Below are 22773 nucleotides of genomic sequence, written 5' to 3'. Positions count from 1 at the left end.
TATTCTCGTTTTCTTTTTTTTTTCTTTTTTTCTAAAAAATTACCCATTGTCTCCCTTGTATTTCCGGGTGGGAGTTGGTTGGAAAGAGCAATGCATTTTCTGGAGGCGTTTGGGACGAACATTGAAATCATTGTGCCGTTTGCTCGATACCCTTTCCTTTTAGGCTGGCTTGCCGTTATCGGCTTAGAAAATCAGATGATGCGTTGGGTGCCAAGGTATCTTGGGTAAAGGAGTGCAGTACTAGATTTTCTTGTTTGCAGCTGTGTCGAGTTGTTGCTGACGCCCATCACGTTTTCCGAGGGAAAAGAGATGCTATGTAGTCTGGTGTGTGTCATGAACAAGTGCCGCCGAATGAGAATGATCGTCATCAATGTTTTGGTCAGTATAGGGTAGTGTGGTACAGCATGCGGAGTAGTGGCTACCTCTTTTTCAAAAACAGACCAGACCGCCTTGATCACCGACGCTGCTTACATATGTACCTACCTACCCTGGACAGTCCTGTCTCGAGCTTTCGTCATCCTTTACTGTTCCTTTTTTTACCCAGCCCCGTCCACATCCACATCCACATCCACATCCACATCCAACCCCCACACCCACTCCCTGTCCTGTCCGGTCTCCCTCGTTCACCCCGTTCGGTTCGTGCGTGCTGAGACTCGTCTGGTGCTTTCTACTCCTTTTCCAGGGGTCTCGTGTCTTGTCTTGTTTCTTCTTGCTGCTCGTCCTCGTTTGATTGTTGCTAGCACGGACTGGTCGCCCCCGTCCCGGTGCAGCCATATCAGCAGTTGCACTCCACGCACATCCATTGCCGAGTGTCGCGCTCAAGCAACCCCGATCTCCTCGAGCTTCCTCACGACGACCTCTGCTGTCGCACGTTTTGTCATTCGTTCGGCTTCAATTCCTCTGCAGTGCTCCCACCATGTATCCTAGCTCTAATGTCTTCTTGGGCGGCAACAGCCAACGTCCTGGGCCACAACAATACGGAGGGAGTTCTTTCAACCCCGTGGGACCTGGTGGCCAGCAGCAGCATCAGCCCGTGCCTTTTGGGCCACAACCTACTGGCCTTGGGCAGCAGCCATTGCAGCAGCAATACACTGGCTTTCCAACGCAATCCCATCCCGCGGGTATGCCTCAGTCATCCCAACCTCTTCAACAGCAGTATACGGGGTTCGCTGGAGCACAAACCCAACAACCGAGCTTTCAGACGGGAGCTGTTCCGCCGATGCCATCGATACCCTTGCAATATCAACAACAGTTCCTGCAGCAGCAGCAACAGCCCCAGCAGCAGCCACAGCAGCAGCCCCAGCAATACCCGTCGCAGCCAGGCTTCCAGCTTTCGCAGCCGACGGGATTCCATTCATCGTCGCCAGCGCAGTCATCGGGTCCCGCGCCACCTCCACCCCCGATGAAACCTCAACCGACTGGCTTCACCGAAATGGCTGCCTCTTTCCAAACAGGCGGGACTCCTAAGCCCCAAGGGCGACGCGCGGAAAAGACGAATAAAATCCCAAACATACGACTATCCTTCATCACAGCTCAGGATCAGGCCAAGTTTGAGACCCTTTTCAAATCAGCAGTTGGTGATAATTCTGCTACCATGTCTGGTGACAAGGCAAGGGATCTTCTGCTGAGGTCGCGACTAGACGGCGATACTCTTTCTCATATATGGTATGTCGACGAATATCGTCGAGGGGTTTTTTTAATCCATGGCGCGCTCATCATGTTTGCAGGACCCTGGCCGATACGACTCGTGCAGGCCAACTATATTTCCCCGAATTTGCCCTCGCCATGTATTTGTGTAATTTGAGACTAACGGGCAAGTCGCTACCCGCCGCTCTACCAGATAATGTCAAGAACGAGGTTTCTAGCATGGTCGACATTATCAGCTTCAGCGTCGTCGATGACGCTCCATCGTCCAACCCGGTCTCCAACGCTCCAACATATGGCAACGATTCTTTGACAGGTCCTGCCGCTCAACAACCTCAGCTGTCCAATTCTCAGCTTCTTCAGTCTCAGATGACGGGATTCCCTGGCCAACAGACGGGATTTGGCATCCAACCTCAAGGCCTTCAGGCCCAACAAACCGGATTCCCCATGATGCAGAATCGCCAGCCGACAGGTTACCAAGGCCCCAGACCTCCCATGCCGCCGATGCCCACTGGCCTCGGCCAGGGTCTCAATGACGGCGGTGTCTTGACCACACCATTGAACGCCCAGCCAACTGGCCGGCCTGGACAATGGGGTCTTGTCAACGCCCCAGCCTCTGGACTGCCTAATATCGATGCCTTGAAGGCTCGGATGATGCCCCAGCCGGGCCGTGAGGCAGGTTCTTATACGACGCAAGGGCTCCAAGGCAACGCAGTCATCCCATGGGCCATTACCAAGGAAGAAAAGACTCGTTATGACTCTCTCTTTCGGGCTTGGGATGGTCTCGGTAAGGGATATATAGGAGGCGACCAGGCTATCGAAATATTTGGTCAGAGCGGCTTGGAGAAGCCTGACCTAGAGCGGGTCTGGACTCTATCAGACAACGGGAACAAGGGTCGTCTGGATCTTGACGAGTTCGCCGTTGCCATGCATCTCATCTATAGAAAGTTGAATGGTTATCCCTTGCCCAATACCTTACCCCCGGAGCTTGTTCCTCCTTCTACCCGCAACTTCAACCAGTCCATTGGGACTCTAAAGACTATGCTGAACCAGGAATCAGACTTCCGAAAGAACTCTGGCGCTTCTCTGCTTCCCCAAAAAACAGGCGTAAGCTACATGAAGAGCAGGTCATTTAGAGGCACCGGCGCTGGGGCGCAACCGAGCAGGAAAGACGCGACTGTGTTCCGAAACGAGGATGAAGACTTTGGATACCGGTCTAGTGCCCGTAGGAGACTTGGAAACTCTTCCCCACGGTCCGAGTCGCCTGGCTCGGCCGTCTCCAACGATGAGCTCACGCTCGAGCAGCTGCGGAAGAAAATCAAGGAGAAGCAGGTTCTTTTGGATGCCATGGACTTTGCTGACGAGCAGAATAACGAGGAGGATGATTTGCTGGACCGGCGCGATCGAAAGGAATCCGAAGAGCTCTATAGGCGCATTCGCCGCATCCAAAACGACATTGACGCTCACCCTGATGCGGCCCCGGCCTCGGGAGACTCGGACGCTGAGAGACGGGCTCTGAAGCGTCAGCTACAGAATCTGATCGACAAGGTTCCCGAACTTGCCTCTCAGGTCCGCCGTACCGAGAAGGCCATTATGGACGCTAGGATCGAGTTGTTTCGCCTCAAAGACGTGAAGGCCCACCCGCACAGTGGTCCTCTGATATCTGGAACCGGCCCTGGAGGTGCCGTCACGGAGAGCGATCGGCTCAAAGCCAGGGCCAAAGCCATGATGCAGCAACGAACAGCCGCGCTGACTGGAAAGAAAGCAGACACGGGCATTGACGACTCTGATGCCCAAAGGAGGCTTGAAGAAGAAAGCATCAAGGTGAGAACGGAAAAGGAAAGCAATGAGAACATGGTCCGTGATGTCGAAGAAGGTGTGCGTGAGTTCGCCCGAGGGATTGAAGATAGTCTCAAGGACGACGGAAGGGACAACACAAGTGGACATGAAAAGCGTCGTTGGGAAGACGGCCTTGGGGTTGAGGACGAAGTTCGAGACTTTATATTTGAACTGCAACGCGAAAGCCGTGCGTGTCGGGTTCGTGCACAGGATAACCGACCTGGCCAGTCTTCTGCAGTTATCCAGCAATCCGGACCGGGGCGATCGGCTAGCCCGCGCGCAGAAAGCCCGGGCCGGACATCGCGTACGGCCACGCCTTCAGCCGCGGGGGGCTCTTACTCTTCGTATAAGACGCCAGAGGAGAGGGCCGCTTACATCAAGCAACAGGCTGAGCAACGAATGGCAGAGCGTCTGGCTGCTCTGGGCATCAAAACCTCGGCCAAAAGTGGCGAGACAGCTGCTCAGCGAGCTGAGCGAGAACGAAGCGAGCGTGCGGCCAAGCTGAGACTGGTGGAGGAAGAAGACGCTCGAAGAGATGCGGAGCGACAGGCTCGTCTCGCCGACGAGCAAGGAGTCCCCCCTCCTGTGGCAGTCGCGGATGCTCCTAAGCCTGGTACCAGAGCCCCTCCACCTCCGCCCACGAGGAAAGGCGGAAGATTGGAAACTGCTGAACAAGATGGCTCGAAGAAAGCAGAGGGGGCGGAGCAGGCTGTAGCTGCCAAGGCAGCCGAAGAGGCACGGCTCACAAGGGAACGAGAGGAAAAACAGCGAGAAATTCAGACAAAGGAGTGGGTCACGCCCGAAAACGTCTTGCTAGAGAAGATCGAGTTGCTAACTTTTTTTTGACATTAGGGAAACTGCCAAGGAGGAGGAGGACGAGTTTGCCAAAGAGCAGCAAGAGGCTGCAGCTCGCCTGATAGCACTGGAAGAGCAGGTGAGGCAAGGGAAGTTGCGAAAGGAGGAAGAGAGGAAGCGAAAAAAGGCGGCTCTGGCGGAAGCTAAGGAAAAGGAGGCAAAGATGGCGGCGCGACGTGCAGAGATTGAAGCAGCGAAGCAACGCGAGCTCGAGCTTCAAAGACAGCTTGAATCGCTCGAGGAGGATGACGAGAGCTCGGGTGACGAAGGGCTGGAACAAGTCACCCCTCAGGAATCGACCTCGGGTGGCAGCCAGATGGCTAATCACGCGGCAGAGAACGGTAACAATGCTGATGGCAGCGCACTCGCTGTCCCTGCTGTTGTTACGTCTCCGCCGCCAGCCGAGACGGAGAGCAGGAACCCATACCATAAGATGATGTCGCACCACGAAGAGTTGACGCCTGCCACTGGAGAGCCCCAGAAGAATGCGGCAGCACCGGCGGCACCGGCGGCACCTCCTCCAGCGGCTCCGGTTCCACGATCCGATCCGTCGACCAACCCGTTCCACAGGATGTCACAAGCGGTTCCGGCTCGAAGTGGGCCCGTGTCGAGAAAACGAGCGGATTCCGAGGATTGGGGGTCGGACAAGGAAGATGATGAGGACTCGGATGACGATCGACCAGGCGGTGGGAATGCCGCTCAGCTGGCTTCCATGCTGTTTGGAACCATGGCACCACCACGACCTCTATCAGCCGCGGGACGAGAGCCAACTCCAACCAGCCCTGCCGCGGCGAGTGACGCAGCTCCTCCTCCTCCTCCTATTTCTCCTGCTTCAGGCTCAAATGGTAGAATGGCAGCAGCAGCAGATGCGGTACCATTGCCAGAGGGAAACGGTCCTACGTGTCCTCCTCCGCCACCCCCGATGCCGGGCTTTGAAGCTCCTTCTGCTCCGCCGCCGCCGCCGCCGCCAATGCCGCCTATGCCGGGCGTAGGCGCGTGCCCTCCCCCTCCGCCACCTCCGCCACCCGGTGATGTGCCAGGTGCTGTCCGCGCACCGTCCGGCGGACGCCCTGCTGGCTTCCTGAGCGAGATTCAACTGGGCAAGAGTCTCAAAAAGACCCAGACGGTGGATAAAAGCGCTTCTGCTGTCGCGGGCCGTGTTCTGGACTGAGCTGCTAAGCTGGAGGTAGCACATGACATGACGCCAGTGACGGGGCGCGGAACTCTGAACTCTGGGGCACAGCAAAGGGCACGGACAGAGCGAGGCAGTTTGGTGCTACATGTTTCAAGGATTTCAAATGCAGTAGGTGCAAAGGAGATGGATGGATTGGTGTTTTCGGTTTCAAAGGTCGAAATGCACAATACGCTTATGGACTTTGTCAAGACCGGACTTTGTCAAGACCGGGTCACGAAGAAGTAGGGGTAGGGGTAGGGGTAGGGGTAGGGCTGAGAGGCTGACCTGATGGCGCACCTGCTGGGAGTTGTTGATGTTACTTGGGGGAGTTGTTGGAAATGCAGCTCAACAAGATGGAAATGAAAAAAAAAAAAAATAATAAAAAAGAAAGAAAGAGAGAATGAGAGAGAGAGAGAGAAGGCTGCGCTGTCCAAAAAGTCGGCGTCTCAAGCAACTGCGTCTTCATCTTTGATGGCGTTGATACATGGTAAATCCAGGATTGTGCTGCGGGAGATATTGGCGTGGGGTGGGCCTTGAAACTTATGTGGCCATGACTTATTTCACTGGGGGGGGGCATCTCATGTGCTCGGGCCAAAGCTCTGTATCGTCTGGTTTGGTATTGAAAAAGCAATGGGAAAGGCCAGGGGGACTGGGACTGGGCGCATGGTGGGCCAATCAATGTATGCTGGCGACGATGCTGGCAATGATGTTGGCGATGATGTTGGCAATGACGATATGATGTTCCCCCACCATGGTGGTGTCGTTGTCGTGCCTGTTTTCGTCCAATTTCGTCCCATGCAATCTCGTGCTTGGCATCTTGCCATGGCATTGGCACCAGACGTCAGCGACTGGGCAGGCAGCAGGCTATTCTCGGCCCATGTATGTTGTTGCTGTTGTTGCTGTTGTTGCTGTTGTTGCTGTTGTTGCACTGCACAATTGCACAGACGCCCACGCCAATTGACACCAACAAGCCCAGGCTGCAGGCTGCAGGCTGCAGGCAGCGCGGACCCGTCCGAGTCCAGAGTCCATGCCCATTGCCACATGGCCGCCGTGGTCAACCAGCATTTGCCCAGTGATGATGAGCAGAGGAAGCCAAGCTTCCCTGGTTTATGGCATTGAACTGAACTTTTGCGTCGTGGCTTTTGCCTGCTTCTAGTGCCATTGCTAAGTTGCGGTTAGCGGGCTTTTTCTTGTTTTAGTTTGGTCCCTTTTTTTTTTTTTTTTTATCTTTTCTTTTCTTTTCTATTCTTTTCTTGTTCTTTTTTTTTTTTTTTTTTTTGCTTTTGGCAGAGAGGTACATGATACGGACATCTGGAGTGTAGTGGATGGCGCGCGCTAGGAGGTTACCAGCTGCCAGGCCAGGTGCCAGGTGCCAGGTGGTGACATGTGCTCCGTACTCGCGCCATCTTGGTGGCATTGACCCCCTGTCCTCCCTTGGAAACGACATAACGGACCGGAATCCAGAATCCAGAATCCAGAATCCAAGAATCCAGATTCACCAGAAGCCCTGATGTCATAAGCCATGGATGGGGCGGCCATGGTTCCATGTCCATGGTGGTCCATGGTCCATGACCCACTGTGCCCGTGATCTTGTGCGCCCTGGTCAAAATGCGCCCCGATTCCATTCCTCGTCGCCTTGCTCGTGCCATGCCGAGTGCTGGAATGGGAGGCCCGGGCTGAAAGATGTCTGGACTCGTGACTTTGCAGGGCCAATATCCCGCCGAGGGCAGATTGTCTTTCAGATGGCAGAGACTGGAACGGAAGACGCCAACAGGGCGGGCAACCACGGACGCACACGCACAACCACCGACGCACAACCAGGGACGCACAACGCACAACGTCGCAGCAGCAGCAGCACCCCCGCCCATGTCGATGCCGACGATCGAGTTGGAACGTGGAGCAGGAGCAGCAGGCTCGCCTTATCGCGACATGGACATGGAGTCAGTCTCTCATGACTCTCCCATGACGACCGACGGCCGTCTCGTCTCGTCTTGACACACACACACACACACACACACGGCAACCACACCACCCAGGTGCCCAGGTGCAACAACAAGACCAGGGGACCAGGGTAAGCTAAGCGCCGTCGCGCATAGACATATAAACAAGGCGACGCGTTCCGCCAAAGACGCGTCCGGCCGGCCCCCAAACGCGACTCTTGCTCACCACATGTCACGCGGCCCAACGCAACTCTATCCGACCTCGTCGGCTTTGCCATCCCAGTTGGGACCAACACCTCACCCACTCATTTTTTTTTTTCTTTTTCCTTCTTCTTTTTTTTTTTTTTTCCGCCGCGCATATTGGAGGGTGGTCGGATCCCGGTCAGCAACCCCGTTTCCCGTGTCTCGTATGGGCATGGTGGAAAAAAGCCAACTCATGGCCAAAGCTGTTGGTGTTGCCCAAATCTTGCTGTTGCCGAGTAAACTTAATCGTCTGTTGGGCGGCTGAGATCGGGGAGTCCACCAGTCCGTGCGTCCTGTCAGGATTCGGCCCCCGTCGGTACCATCTGCTCCACGCTTCCTTTTGCTTGGGAAGTTGGGGAGAAAAGAAAAAGAGAAAAAAAAAAGGAAAAAAAAAGGAAAAAAAAAAAAGAAAGGAAAGCCGGGAGAAAGGAAGAGAGGAAGGGAGGGAGAGGGAGGTGGGGAGAGAGGGGAAGAGAAGAGAGAGCTGGAAAGAAAGTCTTGGTTGCAGGCAATGAAAAGTGGGAAAAGGCTCGATCGGGGCTGTGGGCTGGACTGGCACGTCAGAAGTCGAAACTATCACTTGCCACTGTCGTTCGTTCGTTCGTTCGTTCGTTCGTGGTCGTTCGTGGTCGTTCGTGGTCGTTTGGGGTCGCTCTTGTCCGCCAACCAGTCTCAAGATGGACGCACGCACGCACGCACACACGCACGCACGACGGAACGCCTCTCGATCCAGGCAAAGGCGAGGAGAGGATTGCGGCCGCGCAAGTGCGTAACGTGCGTTTCAGTGAAGATTCCAGCACGACCAATCCGGCTCCGCGATACGCGCTTTCGTATGCATCTTGGCTGAGCAGTGTCACACACCACCGCCCAGCTTTGCATACCTCCTGCCTCCAGCCTACGTATTGAACCACAGCTAAAGATAGGTTAGGTTAGGTAAGGTAGGTACTACCTTAGGTACCTACCTACCCACCTCCTACCTAGAGGTACCTACCTACCTACCTGTATCTACCTACCTTAGGCAGGTACCTAGCCTAGTGTGCTGCGGCTAAAACTCCGTGCTCCGTACCCGAGAGAGCTGGCAACTGCCATGTAACCTTTGAGGTGCCTTGTGGCTGGCGTGGCGGCTGGCTGCCGGCTGCCTTGGGAAAAGCCCAGCCGCACCAGCTGCAGGTCATTCATCATGGAGTTGGTTGATCCATCCAATCCAGTATATCAAGTTGTATGCGTCAACTCTATCTTCCCCCGAATCTAACCACATGTCCGAGCTTTGCCTAGAATTCTGAATGCATGCTCCGTAACTGCGAGAAAAAAAAAAAAAAGAAAAAGAAAAAAAAGATTGCGCGTGCGCACTTCCAAGCAGGTCGATTAGCTCGTCGCTTCTCGTCAGAGGAAACCGCATCAAACACCAAGGCGGACAAGACAACATAGCATGTCTGTCAGTCAGTCAGGCGGCAACTATTGCCTGTTCGCCACAGCCAAATCTCGCCGGCCCCATCTTGTTCCATCTTGTTCCATTCCTGAAACCCTCGACGCCCTTGCTTGCCAACACGCGCGCGTCGCCGGCATGTCTGCGGCATGTCTGCAGCAACACTGACTGGTCTGCAGCATGCGAGCGCGTCATCTGTCCCGGACCGCGTAGTGAAAAGTAGCTCCAAGGTCCCTCGCCGAGCTTGGACGTGCTAGCGGCACAGCGCGACCCGTGGTGATGGCAGCGCCAGATCCAGGCTCCAGAGCACCACGCCAGATAACCACCACCACCACCATCAATCCATCCATCCATCCGTCCTCCCACACCATTGAAGCGTCCTCTCTCTCTCTCTCTCTCTCTCTCTCTGTTCTCTTATCTCCCCCCGAGACTCTCGCGTCTCCATCAAGCAATTCGGCAGATACACTCACCCGGCACACACCCCTGCCGTCTCTCGTCCAATCAATCCTTGGCTTGGCACGACCCACCCTGCTCTGCTTCAAGGCCCGACGACCTTGGCTTGGCCCGCCCTTGGCTGGATCGGGGCAAAACCCATCAAGCCCATTCGTGCCCTGGCGCCCTTTCGCCTACCTGCCGCTACCTGCCGCTACCTTGCGGTACCTTGCGGTACCTGTCCAGTACCTACCTCCTACGAAAGGTTAGGTGCCCAAGGTACCTGATACCGGGCAGGCAGCCTACTCCGTACCTCTAGCGCTTGCGGCGCACCTCCCAAAGGTCTTCCTGCTTCCTACTACTACACACTACTCCTACTACTGCTACTACTACTACTACGACTACTACTACTTCTTCTCGCCGACAGTCTCCCTTCCCTTCCCGACCATCCATCCATCCCAGCTTGCTTCATCTTGCTTCGTCTCCTCTCCTCCCCTCTCCTCCCCTCTCTCCCCCTCCCCTCTTCTCCTCTTTCCGCTGGGCTTCACGCAGAGCCGTTACCAACAAAACTACCACGGTTGCCTTCCTTCCCCAGTCTCCTTGCTCGCTCTGATCTGATTTCCCTTTTTGGCGTTTCCAACCTGCACGACGTTTCCGACTTTCGCTGCTCACGACATTACGACGCGTCAAATTTCGCCGTCATTTCAGCTTCACATGATCCACCCCTTCGGAAGTTGCAAACGAAGTCGTCAACCACACCTGGTCAAACTCATCGGAAATCGCTGCCTGTAAACCGGCATTCAGTTTATAACAAAGTAGTAGGTAGCCTTCCTCGCTCAGTCAGGTAGGTCATGGTTTCATTTCGACCTAGTCGGCGCCTGATCGTCTGTCTCGTCCGAGCCGTTCTGCCATGTCACACGGCTTACTGCTCTGTACAATCGCTTCAAGTGATCGCATTGTACCATGAGACAAACGGCCCTGTTTCCTGTTACATCTTTTTTTTTTTTCCCTTTTCCCCCCTTCTTGTCCCGTCTTCTCACTAACCCAACCCGCTCGTCAAAAGCATCCACCTTGCTTCACACAAACGTTGAATTGACAAGAGACCGACGCGCACCAAGCACCCCCTCTTGGAGCTCAACCTGGCCAGCATGGCTAGAGTAACGCCGTTTTCCGGCCCAAACGAGCCGCTGCTCATCTTCCAGGACGACAAGTCGGATCGGACTGCCCCCATGACGAGCCACGCCCCCATGCCTTCTGTCACAAAGCCTGCTCGCCGACCCCTGAGCAGCTCGAATTCGAACGTCATCCTTTACGCACCCAACAAGCCCAGTACAGGCTTGTCGCCGCACAAAGCGACTTCGTCGTCGTCGCCTCGGTCACCCCTCAAGCCTTCCTCGCACGCCAACAAGCTGAACATGGTATCAATGGCGCCGCCTCTGTGCAGGGGACCCACGACAGACTCTCTGCAAAAGAAGCCGCATCTATCAAAGTTCAAGACGGGCCCTCAACGGCCTTGTTTCGACGTCATGAGCTACGGCAAAGAGAATATTCATCCTCAAATCTTTCCCGCCCCCGCAGCCATCAATTTTTCCGTCGAAAACCACTTTCAAAAACCCAGCGGAAAGCGAATATTGCTGGATGCCGCACCGATCAAAGATTCGAGGCCTCTCAAGAAGCTCAAGACGGACGAAGCGACGCTCCCACCCCACGATTCCTTTCCCCAAATACTAGATGACGGCTCAAAACCGGCGCACAGCTATGCTCAACTCATAGGCATGGCGATCCTTCGATCACCCAGTCGACGACTTACTCTCGCCCAAATTTACAAATGGATCAGCGACAACTACTCCTTTTACAACCCCACCGATGCGGGCTGGCAAAACAGTATTCGCCACAACCTCAGCCTGCACAAGAACTTCATCAAGATCGAGCGCCCCAAGGACGATCCCGGCAAGGGCAACTATTGGGGTATCGAACCCGGCACCGAGTACCAATTCCTCAAGGACAAGCCCACCCGAAAGGCGGCCCCAACTGCCGAAAATCTTCCAGTCATGTCCACTCGCTTGGAACCGTCGCAGCCGATGACCATGACCATGACCATGACGATGCCAGCGCAGGAACCCACGCTACCCCCCCCACCGTCGTCTACCATGCACTGCGCGCTCCCGCCTCTCCCAACCTCGCAGGCAACCGTGCCCATGCCAGCAGAGCTTTCTTCCGACGCCACGATCCCTGTTTCGGACAACATGAGCACCGAGGACGTTGTTGATAAAGTTGTAGAGAGCGACCTGCCTCCCGAGGCGTCTCTCTACTCTCCTCTCCCTGCCAACATGCACTCCTCGCCTCCAGTGTCGCGTCATGTCGAAGTTCGAAGTGGCACGCCACCTCCCGTGGCTCGAAACCTGGCGTCTTCAATCTCTCGATCACACAAGCGCAAGTTTGCATCCATGGATGACAGCGGCTACATTTCGTCCTTGGAATCGTCAGCCGTGAGACCCAATCAAAAAGCTCTGCTGTTGACGTCAGAGGCCGACCGGCCTCGCATCAAGCGAGGTCGGGCTGAAGAGGAGATTGCCCGCATACGCAACTCTTCCCCGTTTAGCCCCACAAAGTCTCGTTCCTTGACGACGTATGAGCCCATCTCGTCCTCGCCCTTGCGCCGGGCAAACGAACATCAGCTGCTACCACCACTTACTCCGGTCGTGAAAATAAAGCCCCCCGTCCGACCGCCCCCCTCGGCTTCCCCAAACACCAACTTGCGGATCCATCGCGACAAGGTGCGGCACATGCTGCAGTCGCCCCTGCGACGTGTTGCTGGAATCGGAGAGGACAGCATTCCGTGGAGCCCCGCGTTCAACCTGGATGATGCTGTGTACACGTTTGATGACATGGCTATGCAATCCACGGAATATGATATTTTTCAGGATTTCTCGGCCCTGGATGGGACGATTCTTCCCGGCATTGGTTCAGCAGACGCCGGATCCCCCGTCAAACGCTCTGCCAAGCGAGCCCGATTAGACCGATCCGTATCCACTTCGGCACTTGGTGAGCTGACAAACTCGGTCAAGAAGAAGTCGATGGCTTCAGTGCCGCTCCTGAAGCTTCCGGAAAACTCGCCGTCACGTTTCTTGGAGACGCCAAGCAAGGCATTCGAGGATCTCGGCTCACCGTTCAAGCTGTTCCAGCAGCAGTCGCCATCGCGAATGCCTTCGCCCAGCAAGTTCTCGGCCCTGCTGGACCCTCCCGCTGATGGCGATTGGTCCTCACTGGCACTAGATTCCACAGACTTTGGCAGCGGAGGCTCAGAGTTCACTGGTCTGGACATTCTACAGGGATTCGAAAAGATTGGAGCAGGCTCACAAACTTCAAAACCAAAGCAGAGGGGCGGTAAGCCTCCGTTGAGTCGAAGCTACTCGACTGCTTTTTGAACTGTTGGAAAGCAGACGTCGAATCACTCTCAAGTCTTTTTTTTTTTTCTTATTTTATTTATTCTTATGAATGTAATGAAGTGACGAGGAGAGAGGGACGAAGAATTCCCCGCTGGGCTGCCCAGGCATACATACTCTCTGGCCAGGCTGTTCTTGCGCGGTGAGCAGAGCAGGTGTGCGGAGCTTGGCTCGGTGGGAAAAGGGGGGAAGTGTTTGATACGTGGCTACGACGCCGTACAGCATGTCTATACATAATACTTGCTTTTGCTTCGCGGCTGAATTGTTATGGTAATGATGAACATATGGAAGGGCTGGGAAGAAGGGGGGTCACCTTCTCGGCATTGGATTTGCTGCAGGAATCATCAGGCGTTTGCTCTTTTTCTTTTGCATTGTAGCTGCAGCGCCTGTAACGCTTAGGCTTCTTGGTTGACGACGGTCTGAACATGGTGTTTGATCATTTTGCTCGTTTTGCTCTTTTTTTTCTTTTTTTTTCTTTTTTTTTCCTTTTTTTTTTTTTTTGCTGTTTCTTTCTCTTCTTTTTTATCGTTTTTCTTCTTTCTTCTTTCTTTCTTTCTTTCTTTTTTTTTTTTTTTTGTATTGTTGGCCCCGTTTGGATGACAGGAGTCAAGGGTTGAACTGATTTCACCCACTACGTTGAACAAATAATGTACATTTAGATTGGTCTGAGGCGTCATTAGCTCAAGTGTTCTTGTGGCTGTAAGAAATTCCCAATACCGGTTCGGTTGCTTCTGTATAAAGTACCCATGACGTCGTTTTTGCTCTGTCGCTGGGTCTCCGTACTCGAACCTTTCACAAGTTGGACGTGTCGACAGGCAAAGTACTCCCCAGCAGTCGCAGAGCAAGTTGCTCGCTCAGGTTCCAAGCGGAGCGAGTAATCAAGGGGGTATCTATTTCAATTCAGCAAGTGCATGTGCGCCCTTCCACTCTAAACTAGCGCCCAATAGATATGTACGTGGCTTTTATATATACATGCATGTCCGGGATCGTGACAACATGGCCAAGTCGTTGAAAAGAAAAGAAAAGAAAAGAAAAGAAAAGAAAAGCAAGCAACAAAGCACCAGTGGTTGCGAAATGGATTGCTGCTGCGCCCTGGAAAGACGCTGACGCGGGGGGGGGGGGGGGGGGGGGGGGGGGGGGGGGGGGGGGTGTTCAGTCAGTAGATTCTCATCCTCGCAGCCCATCCGGTTTCCTTTTGGTCAATGCTAATCTTGAAGGGGAACGGATTGCCGCCCTGGGTGGTGATGGGGGGGATATGATCTTTGTGGGTGTTGGCAAAGGTGACAATCTTCATTGCGGTGGTGAGAAGGGTCTGCTCCATGGCACGTCGGACTTTGGCTCGTTCTTTGACGGGGGTGCGAGGGGGAATGAAATCAATGTTAGCGCAAGCGTTCCCCTGACTTGTCCCAAGGCGAAGACGCGCGCGCAGACGACGTACCACTTTCTGTTCTGGGTTCGGCAACCGTGACCTTGAGGGTCCAGCTCTCCCAGCAGACTTCTTCGTCGCCCCTCGACAGCCAGGCCTTCCGACGGCGCTTCTCGAAGAACTGTATGGCGACCTGACCGCGGCCGCCGCCGTTGGCGTTGGCGTTGGGGTTTCCGCCTCCGCCCGAGGAGCGCTCGGCGTCGAGCTGGCGCTCGAGCGCCGAGGCGCGCTGGTCGATCATGGTCTCGAGCTCATTGTCATCAACGTAGGGGAGGGTGAGGTCGAGCACGTCGCGAGTGCGGGGAACCAGGGAGGGGAAAAACCGCGTGAAGAAGATGGTATGGAGGATAGCTGGTTAAAGAAGGTGTTAGGATTGCATGTCGTCGGCTAGAACGTGTGGTTTCCTTGGCAGTGCACGAGGGAATCAGGATCCAGAGGTTGAGGAGGAGTTTGGGTCTGGTCAATTGGTTTTTCTTTTTGGTGGTGGCGACTGGCGACCTGGCGACCTGGCGACCTGACGGCCTGGCGAACTTGGCGAACTTGGCGAACTTGGCGACCAGCTGGCACAACGGGGCGGGGTTGGGTTGGGGTGTTGCTGCTGACCTTTGACAACGTCCCTGAGGGAGCGGGGGTCCGTGAAGACGTCGAGGATGAACTCGGGGGGGTCTTGCTGCCTGTCCATGGCGCAAGGCGTCCCAAACTGTGGTTTGTATCTGGATCTGGATCTGGGAGGAAGCGAAGCCGAACTGGGGTGCGTTTGGGCGTTTTGGAGATGCTCACGACGTCAGATTGCAATGGATGGAGGGGGGGGGGGGGAGGGAGGGGGACCTTGGGAACTCGAAGAACTTGAAGGACGGCTGGGAGAGGAAAGGAGGGGCAGCAGCAGGTACCTTGGGTACATACATACCTAAGTGTAGTTGACATTAGACTTAACAAGTGAATTCTTTCCACTGACCATGGGGCCAAAATGTATTGTATAGGATGGTTGCTTTTCCTCGAGCTAATCTAATCTAGAAACCCCACTATTTATCCCTTTAATAGGATCCCCCCTTTCTTTTATAGTATTACCCACAACACTACCAATACAAAAGAATAATATTCCTTCTATCAAATATAAGCAAAAAAATAAAAACTATTATCGATAACAAATTCACTCCCTCAACACATTAGCGATCTTTTCGATCCCTATTTTTATTACCTCTGCAATAATAATAGCTGCTCTAATTATATTATCTTCCTTATTATTCGTATATCTTATTCTTTTTATAGTATTTACGCCTTCTTCTATTATTTTATTTATTTTTCTTTTCTTTATCCGTACTATTATAGCCTCCTTTGGTTCTCATAGCAAATTAAATAAGTCTACTCTATAATAGTAGATCTTTTCTAGCACTTTTATATAATATTTGATTGCATTCGATTTATCCTATTTATTATATCGAACGAGGATATCTTCCTTCTATAGAATTTTTATAATAGCAGACCGAATCATTATATCTAGGTTATATATCCTATTTAGCGACTTTATCCCTATAATTAATTTATTCTTTATAGGGATTTTTAACAAGGAAGCGAATAATATTATACTAAATACTTACTATACTTCGATTTTTCTTAATAGTAAGGGGAGGTACTTAAATTATTCTCGAAAATAATATGCAAATTCGGTATATAGCCTTCCAGGGGAGTAATTCCTTATTTCCTCTATATTTTCCTATATACCTTTATCGACGGTATTATTAAGTATAATAGTATCATTAGTTATAGCTTTTTCTCCTATTTACTCGATATAGTCCTTATTCGAAGAAAAAACCTTTTCCGTTTTAGTAAATATAGTACTACCCTCGAATATTTCTAGATTTATCTTTAAGGTAAAAAAAATACTATACTATTATTGCAAGAAGCAAAGGTATATCATACTGCTATTATAAGGTCTAAATTCCGTAGTAAAGAAATATAAAAAGAAGAACTATTACTACTAGGAGAGGAAAAAAAATAAATAAAAGGAAACTATTACTACTAAGACCGAAAGTCGTATTAAGGAAATATAAAAGGGAGAAAAAGAAAGAAAAAAAGAAAGGGCAGATATATAATATATAGGTATTATCTGCCCTATCCTATAAAGGTAAAGATAAAGTAAGGGAAGCTATTATAGCTATCCCCAGCTATAACTTTTAATTTTCTATATTATTCTTCTAAATTTTTAGCCTCTCTTTTATCTAATTATTCTACTAAATCCTATATATTTAGTTATAGAGGTTATAAATATTCTAGCTAATCGATAATGCCTTTTAAATCGTCTATATATATCTTTCTTTTTATTCCTCCCTAAATTGGCTCTATTGCATAAATAACCGATAATAAAACTTTAATAACTCTTAATAGGTTTTCCCAAATTTTATAAAATTTTCCCTTTTACTTATTTTCTTTATCTATTTTCTCTTAAACTCTATCGCCAACTTTAAAGTTATATAGAACTTTATTAACTTTATTAGATAGAAAGGATACTCTTTAGTTTTATACTTTTTTTTATTTCTCCTCTCTTCGGTCGATTATTAATAAATTTATATCTTAAATAAGCTTATTATCAGTTATCTCTAGCTTATCAGCCTTATTTTAATCCTACTTAATTATGCTATTATATTAAGAAAATAATTTAAAACCGAATATTAATATAGCTAAAGATATTCTAACTATAGTTATATATCGATTATTTAGTACTACTATAATAGAAGGGATAGCCTAATTCTACGATTCTAATAATATTCTATTCCTTTCTATAGCCTACTTTATTAGTTAGTTCTTTATAAATTATATATTTCTTTCGGCTAGTCCTATAGAAGCTAGATATAAGACTAGTCCGAAAGTTACCTATATTCTATACTTTTCTCCTATAGCTTAAAAAAGTTAATTTTTAAAATAGGATTTATTATTATAATAGATCCTTTTTGGCTATCCGAATATTAATCCCTAGTATTTTCCCTAAGCTTCTATTACCGCGATTCCTATTGCCTTAATATAAGTCTACATTAAAAGAAATCTAATAGTATAGTCTACTACTACTAAAATATATATTTCTCCCTCTCTTATTTTTAGTATAATAAGGCCTAAATAGTCTATTGCGATTATCTCCTATAGTTCTAAAACTATAATAGATTTTGGATTAGCTCTTACGATCTTAAGTCCTATTTATTAATATACTAAGTATAACTAATAATATATCTTAATATCTTTAGTTCTTAAAGGCTAATAGAATTTCCCTTAAATAGCCTATAATATAATTACTAGACCGAAGTATCCCTTTGTATTATAAAAGGCTTATAGTTTAATTGATATCCTACCTTTTAAAATATATTCTACTAAGGATTTATTTATTTCTAGCTAATATAACCTTCGATCGATAAGTCGGTACTTTAGTAAACGTTTTTATATAAGTCTTCTTCTATCTAGGGTAATAGTATTATAACTATATATTATTGCTATAAGTATTTCTCCGTACTAAGTTAATTTAAGCTATAGGCGAAATTCGATAGATAATTTTTTAATAGCCTTTTAATTTAATATTCCTCTTTCCAATAGCACTAATTTAGATTCTATTATAATATTTACCACTAGTTTTATTAATCTTAATTTAACTTCTATTCCTATTCTCCATTTTAACTCTATAGGTTCTAATCTTAATATATTTAGCAATCTAGATATTCTATCTATAATTTTCATAATTTTTATCGTATTCAGCCGATAAATATATTCGATATTAGATTCTTATAATAAGTTAATCTATCTTATAACTTTCCTATAAGTTTCTCCCAAATTTACTATAGAATCTACAATCCTCTTATAGTTTATATAGACTTTAATTGGGTATAGGGATCTTTCTATTAGCTATTTAACTTCTTTTAATCCTACTATAATAGCTAATATCTCTTTTTCTAGTATAGTATAATATTTCTTAGCGTTTCCTAACTTATATAATAGCTATATAATAATTCTAACCTTTATTTAATTCGAATTATCTATTAGTATTTTAGGTTCAATATCTTCTAACTAAAATAAAATACCCCCTATATTAATATCTAAGGTATTTATTACAAGATAGAATTAGATTCCCAGCCAGATACTAAAAGTAGTATTTACCTAAATGCTATAATAGATAGCTAAGAATACCAAATTTGCTTTAGTTATCTAGACTAATTGATCTTAAAATATTTCCTCTTTTTATACAGATTATCTGCCTATTTTTATTATCTTATAATTAATATAAAAGAATATTAATTTAACTATTCGAACTAAATCTAACCTTCCTAAAATAAATTTATATAAAAATAGAGTTAAATATATAAGGGTTAGAACTTTATCCTAGGTCTTTAGTGGATTTTTATTAAAGTATTCCGCTATTCGAATGAATTTTTCCCTATATTTCTTTACTAATTATATCCTACTATCTTTAATAGAAAACCTAATATAATCTACCTTTAATATAAAGAAAGTAATCTTTTTCCCGCTTAAGCCGATTAATACCTAAGCTACTCTTAGAAAATATCTCTTCTATAAGAAATTAAAGTAGTCTTCCTAAATCTCTAATGCAATATAATAGTTATCTATATAGATAGAGAATAATATTTAGATATCCTCTATATAGCCTAGAATTAATTCTGATTCTATTCCGTCCTAAAAGAAAAGGTATCTAAATACTATATCTCCAAATCGGGTATATATCGCAGATGACCCCATTAAGCCCTATAGCATATTATTATAAATATATATACTATTAGGGCAGGAAAATGCCGTTTTATATTTATCTAGTAGGTATACTTCTATAGCCTAAAATCTATTTGAAGTATCTACTTATAAGAAAATTATTAACCTTCTATAGTAAACCGAATCTATATCTACCTCTATATTATAACATAGATAAGCAGGTTTAATTAAATTATTATTTATATCTCGGAAGTTATAAACTATACGAAAAACCTTTTTAGATAGTAAGACTTTCTTTTATCCCGGCTTATTAATAAAAAGCGTTAGCGCTATCTATTTAGAAATATCTCGATATATTACTACTGCTTTCTCTATTGCTGGGAAAACCTTTTTAGAGAATTATCGATAAGCTATTATATAATGAAACTATTTTACTTTCTTTAATTTAGCATCTAATATCAGAGGGATATAGTATTATATTAAGTCTATAGTGCGAATATCTTTTAGTTTATTAATAAAACAGTCCTTATATATATAGCATAACCGTTTAATAAGTATTTATTAAATTATTAACCCCACCCTATTCCCTAATAAAATACCGGATTATTTAAACCATAAATAGACTATTTCATTTAGTATAATTATCAATAGTCGATTTATATATAAATTTCGAAATCGGAAGGGGTACCCCTTTAAAAACGGTTTTCTTATATAAATTAATAGAGTTAGTTATTTAGCTTTATCTATTAGTATTATGTATTCTATCTCTTTCCTATCGTCGCTAATTCCTATAGTATATTATAGCTTTAAGAAGTTAGATATCTTCGAATTAAATAAATATTTTATCGCTTTTATATCAAAAGGGTATATCTTATCCTCCTATTCTAAATACTATTAATTATCACCTATAGATCTGCAAAAAATTTCGAATAAATCTAATTCTTAATCCTCCTATCTCTTTAGATTATTTTCCTCTTTTTATATCGCCTATTCGAATTCTAAACCTTTATTTTCTCTTTCTTTATGTAACGATATGGCCCAATTAGGCTCTAAGCGGGTATCTGCGCACATCGCCAGGTAAAAAACCTACCCTCTTAACTATACGGCCAAAAGAGTACGTATTATACCAAGTTACTTTGACTTAGTACAATTGACACCTATATCACACTAGCCGCACGCACTTACTGTGAGCTTGTCTTTAGTAGTATGAGACAGGCGTAGCCCGAATCCTTAACACTTTAATTATTATAGGAATAAAATTCCTCCTAATATAGGAGTATCTCCCTATACTCCATCGGTTAAATTAACTCCATATAAGTTTCCAATCACTAGGAATTAGTTTAAAAGACGCTAAATAGCAAAGCAATAAGTTTATTAATAATAGTTTCTATAATACTAAGGCTTTCGAATTATTAGTTCTTCTATTCATTCTATTAATCCCTTTTATACCTAATACTATTTTAAGTTCCTCTATTGTTGGTTTCACCAAGGGGTACCCAGTTGTACGTAGGGTTGCGCGCGTGGTATCAAGTACCGTGAGGTCACCGGTCAAAGGTATGATTACTTCTTTGATTATGACTGATTAACTAAGAGGAAAGAAAGGAAGCAAAAGAGTAATTACACGATGTGGCCTTTTTGTGCGTGCCGCTGTCACATGCATCGGCGCAGTCGGGCCGGGCTGCCCGCGTGCCCTACCGGGCTCAGGGGTAAAGGGGCAAAAGGGGCCAAAGTGGCCACATCGTGCGCATCGGGTGTGCGCGGCACATCCGTCGCAATATGCCCAATTAGTGCCCAATTGGGCACCTTGCGACAGCGATTCCGATACTGGCAGCTTCTCTCTTTATAGAAGCAAACATCGGAATCGCTAGGATGTAAGGCGCACACATAGAAAGAAAAGTGCGGCGCAGTCTCGGTAGGTTATGCCGCCGATAACGCCGTCGCGCCACGCAGCCGGCTTATACAGGCTCATACCGTACAGCCGGTATATTGAATATCGCAGAAAAGGGGCAGCAGTAAACATAGGAAAAACGGCCGCATTAAACACAACATTAAATATAGGAAAATCCACACACTTGCCACTCATTATATCACCAATACCTTCCAAACGCAGTCAGATATTGACCGGCCTCTTTACCCACCCTTCTACACGTATAACAGCCTGATTTTGGTCGATAAAGGTCTCAAGGGCTTTATTAGGCGTTCCCTTAGTTATTGCGTCGGCGAGATTATCATTCCTATTGATCCAACAGATCTTATAAATCTCCCGGCGCTCGTATGACTGTCGTAGGACCATAATATCTATCATAAGCCTCTTTTCCTTGGTAGTACCCAGCTTAATAAGGCATTCGTATAGCGAAAACGAATCTGTATACACAACCGTAGGGATCTTCGGCAATCCCAGCCTGCTGGTAATCATATTGAGGGTCGTGCCTATCGCATATGCGATATCGACCCCTTACACCATACTATACAGCTCCGAAGCGAATGCACTGCGCGTTACCCGCTTGCTCTTTATAGAGCTATAAGTAATGATGTTACCGGTTAGCTGGAAGGCATTATCTATAGTATCTGCCTCATTCCCTATTACAATCACATAACCAATCTGGGAGCTTAAATCTTTATTGTTAGCAAAGGATCCATTAACAAATACAAAGATCTTAGCTATAGTAAAGGCCAAATTGATGTACCGTAAGCTACGATCCTGGTTATCGCGCTGCCATTAAAGGCGCTTATTCAACCTCGCGATATCCTTAGGGTTAGGCTGTTAATATTGTGCCGCAACGGATAGATCGAAAGACGCCTCAGGCTGGCAGACCGTAGCCATATAAGCACCGCGAGCGCGTTGTTCGATATAATTACGCTAGGCCATAGGCGCATTCTTGTCAATAGTCGCGATCTTCTTACTTTAACCTTTCTGGCATAATATCATACCGTCAGCATTGGCCATCAGCACACACCCGTTGAATATCAGGGGCACGGTTGGTGATAGCTTCATCTTAGGCTTAGCGTTGAAGCCTGCCTTAGTAAGCTCTAATTCCTCCTATTGGAAGAAAGCATCGTCACTAAGTCCGAGGGTATCGTCAGTCTGCATACCCACGATACCGAAGCATATGGTAGTATCGCGGTCAGGAACGTCAGTACAGTCAGTATTGCTAGTGCGGTCAGTATCGTCATTACCAGCGGATATCAGCAAACAGGGGTCATAGGTTGATATAGTTATGCCTAACTTCTCGCGATAGTGCCGGAAGTATATTGCCCACCAGTGGGTGCCTGCCTTAGCTATTCCGTATAGTGGCTTGACTACTTCTATAATCGTATTATCGGGGTATTAATGCGCTATTTGCTTAAGTAGCTTAGCGATAATTAAACGATTAAGGGTTATAGAAGATTATACGTAAGCCTACGTAATATTACGTATCTAAAGGAATAGGCTGTGAGAGCGTTATAGTAATGGGGCCAATAATATAAGTAGCCGTTAACTAGCCCATTAGATTGTAGGGGACTAAGTTAATATTAATTGCTTTTTATTATTACTATGACCTTATATGACGAGTCGTGATTTCTCATACGGCGTATCCGTGCCTTTACCTTTGATTTCCCGTACTATACGTGAGTTGAATAGGCATTAGGCTCTATATTGACTGATA

At 47.5% G+C, this 22773-nt stretch overlaps 4 protein-coding genes across 4 annotated transcripts; 2 read left to right on the top strand and 2 right to left on the bottom strand.

Moving 5' to 3' along the window:
- Positions 1 to 916: 916 nt before the first annotated feature.
- On the top strand, positions 917 to 5509 carry UV8b_03775 (uncharacterized protein; the record flags this gene model as incomplete). The annotated part of the gene is made up of 3 exons (XM_043141273.1): positions 917 to 1665; positions 1728 to 4271; positions 4336 to 5509. 3 exons carry the CDS (start codon positions 917 to 919, stop codon positions 5507 to 5509), a joined length of 4467 nt encoding a protein of 1488 aa, XP_042997207.1.
- Positions 5510 to 6187: 678 nt separating this feature from the next.
- Positions 6188 to 6555, bottom strand: UV8b_03774 (uncharacterized protein; the record flags this gene model as incomplete). The annotated part of the gene is made up of 2 exons (XM_043141272.1): positions 6188 to 6284; positions 6353 to 6555. 2 exons carry the CDS (start codon positions 6553 to 6555, stop codon positions 6188 to 6190), a joined length of 300 nt encoding a protein of 99 aa, XP_042997206.1.
- Positions 6556 to 10701: 4146 nt separating this feature from the next.
- On the top strand, positions 10702 to 12981 carry UV8b_03773 (uncharacterized protein; the record flags this gene model as incomplete). Its single annotated transcript, XM_043141271.1, has 1 exon — positions 10702 to 12981. One exon carries the CDS (start codon positions 10702 to 10704, stop codon positions 12979 to 12981), a length of 2280 nt encoding a protein of 759 aa, XP_042997205.1.
- Positions 12982 to 14155: 1174 nt separating this feature from the next.
- UV8b_03772 (uncharacterized protein) lies at positions 14156 to 15107 on the bottom strand (the record flags this gene model as incomplete). Its single annotated transcript, XM_043141270.1, has 3 exons — positions 14156 to 14343; positions 14438 to 14776; positions 15029 to 15107. 3 exons carry the CDS (start codon positions 15105 to 15107, stop codon positions 14156 to 14158), a joined length of 606 nt encoding a protein of 201 aa, XP_042997204.1.
- Between the last annotated feature and the right edge of the window lie 7666 nt (positions 15108 to 22773).

This window comes from Ustilaginoidea virens, chromosome 3 (assembly GCF_000687475.1).
Source record: "Ustilaginoidea virens chromosome 3, complete sequence".
NCBI classification, from domain to species: Eukaryota; Fungi; Ascomycota; class Sordariomycetes; order Hypocreales; family Clavicipitaceae; genus Ustilaginoidea; species Ustilaginoidea virens.
Note: the sequence above shows the minus strand (reverse complement) of the source record. Positions and strands in the feature narration are given on the sequence as shown.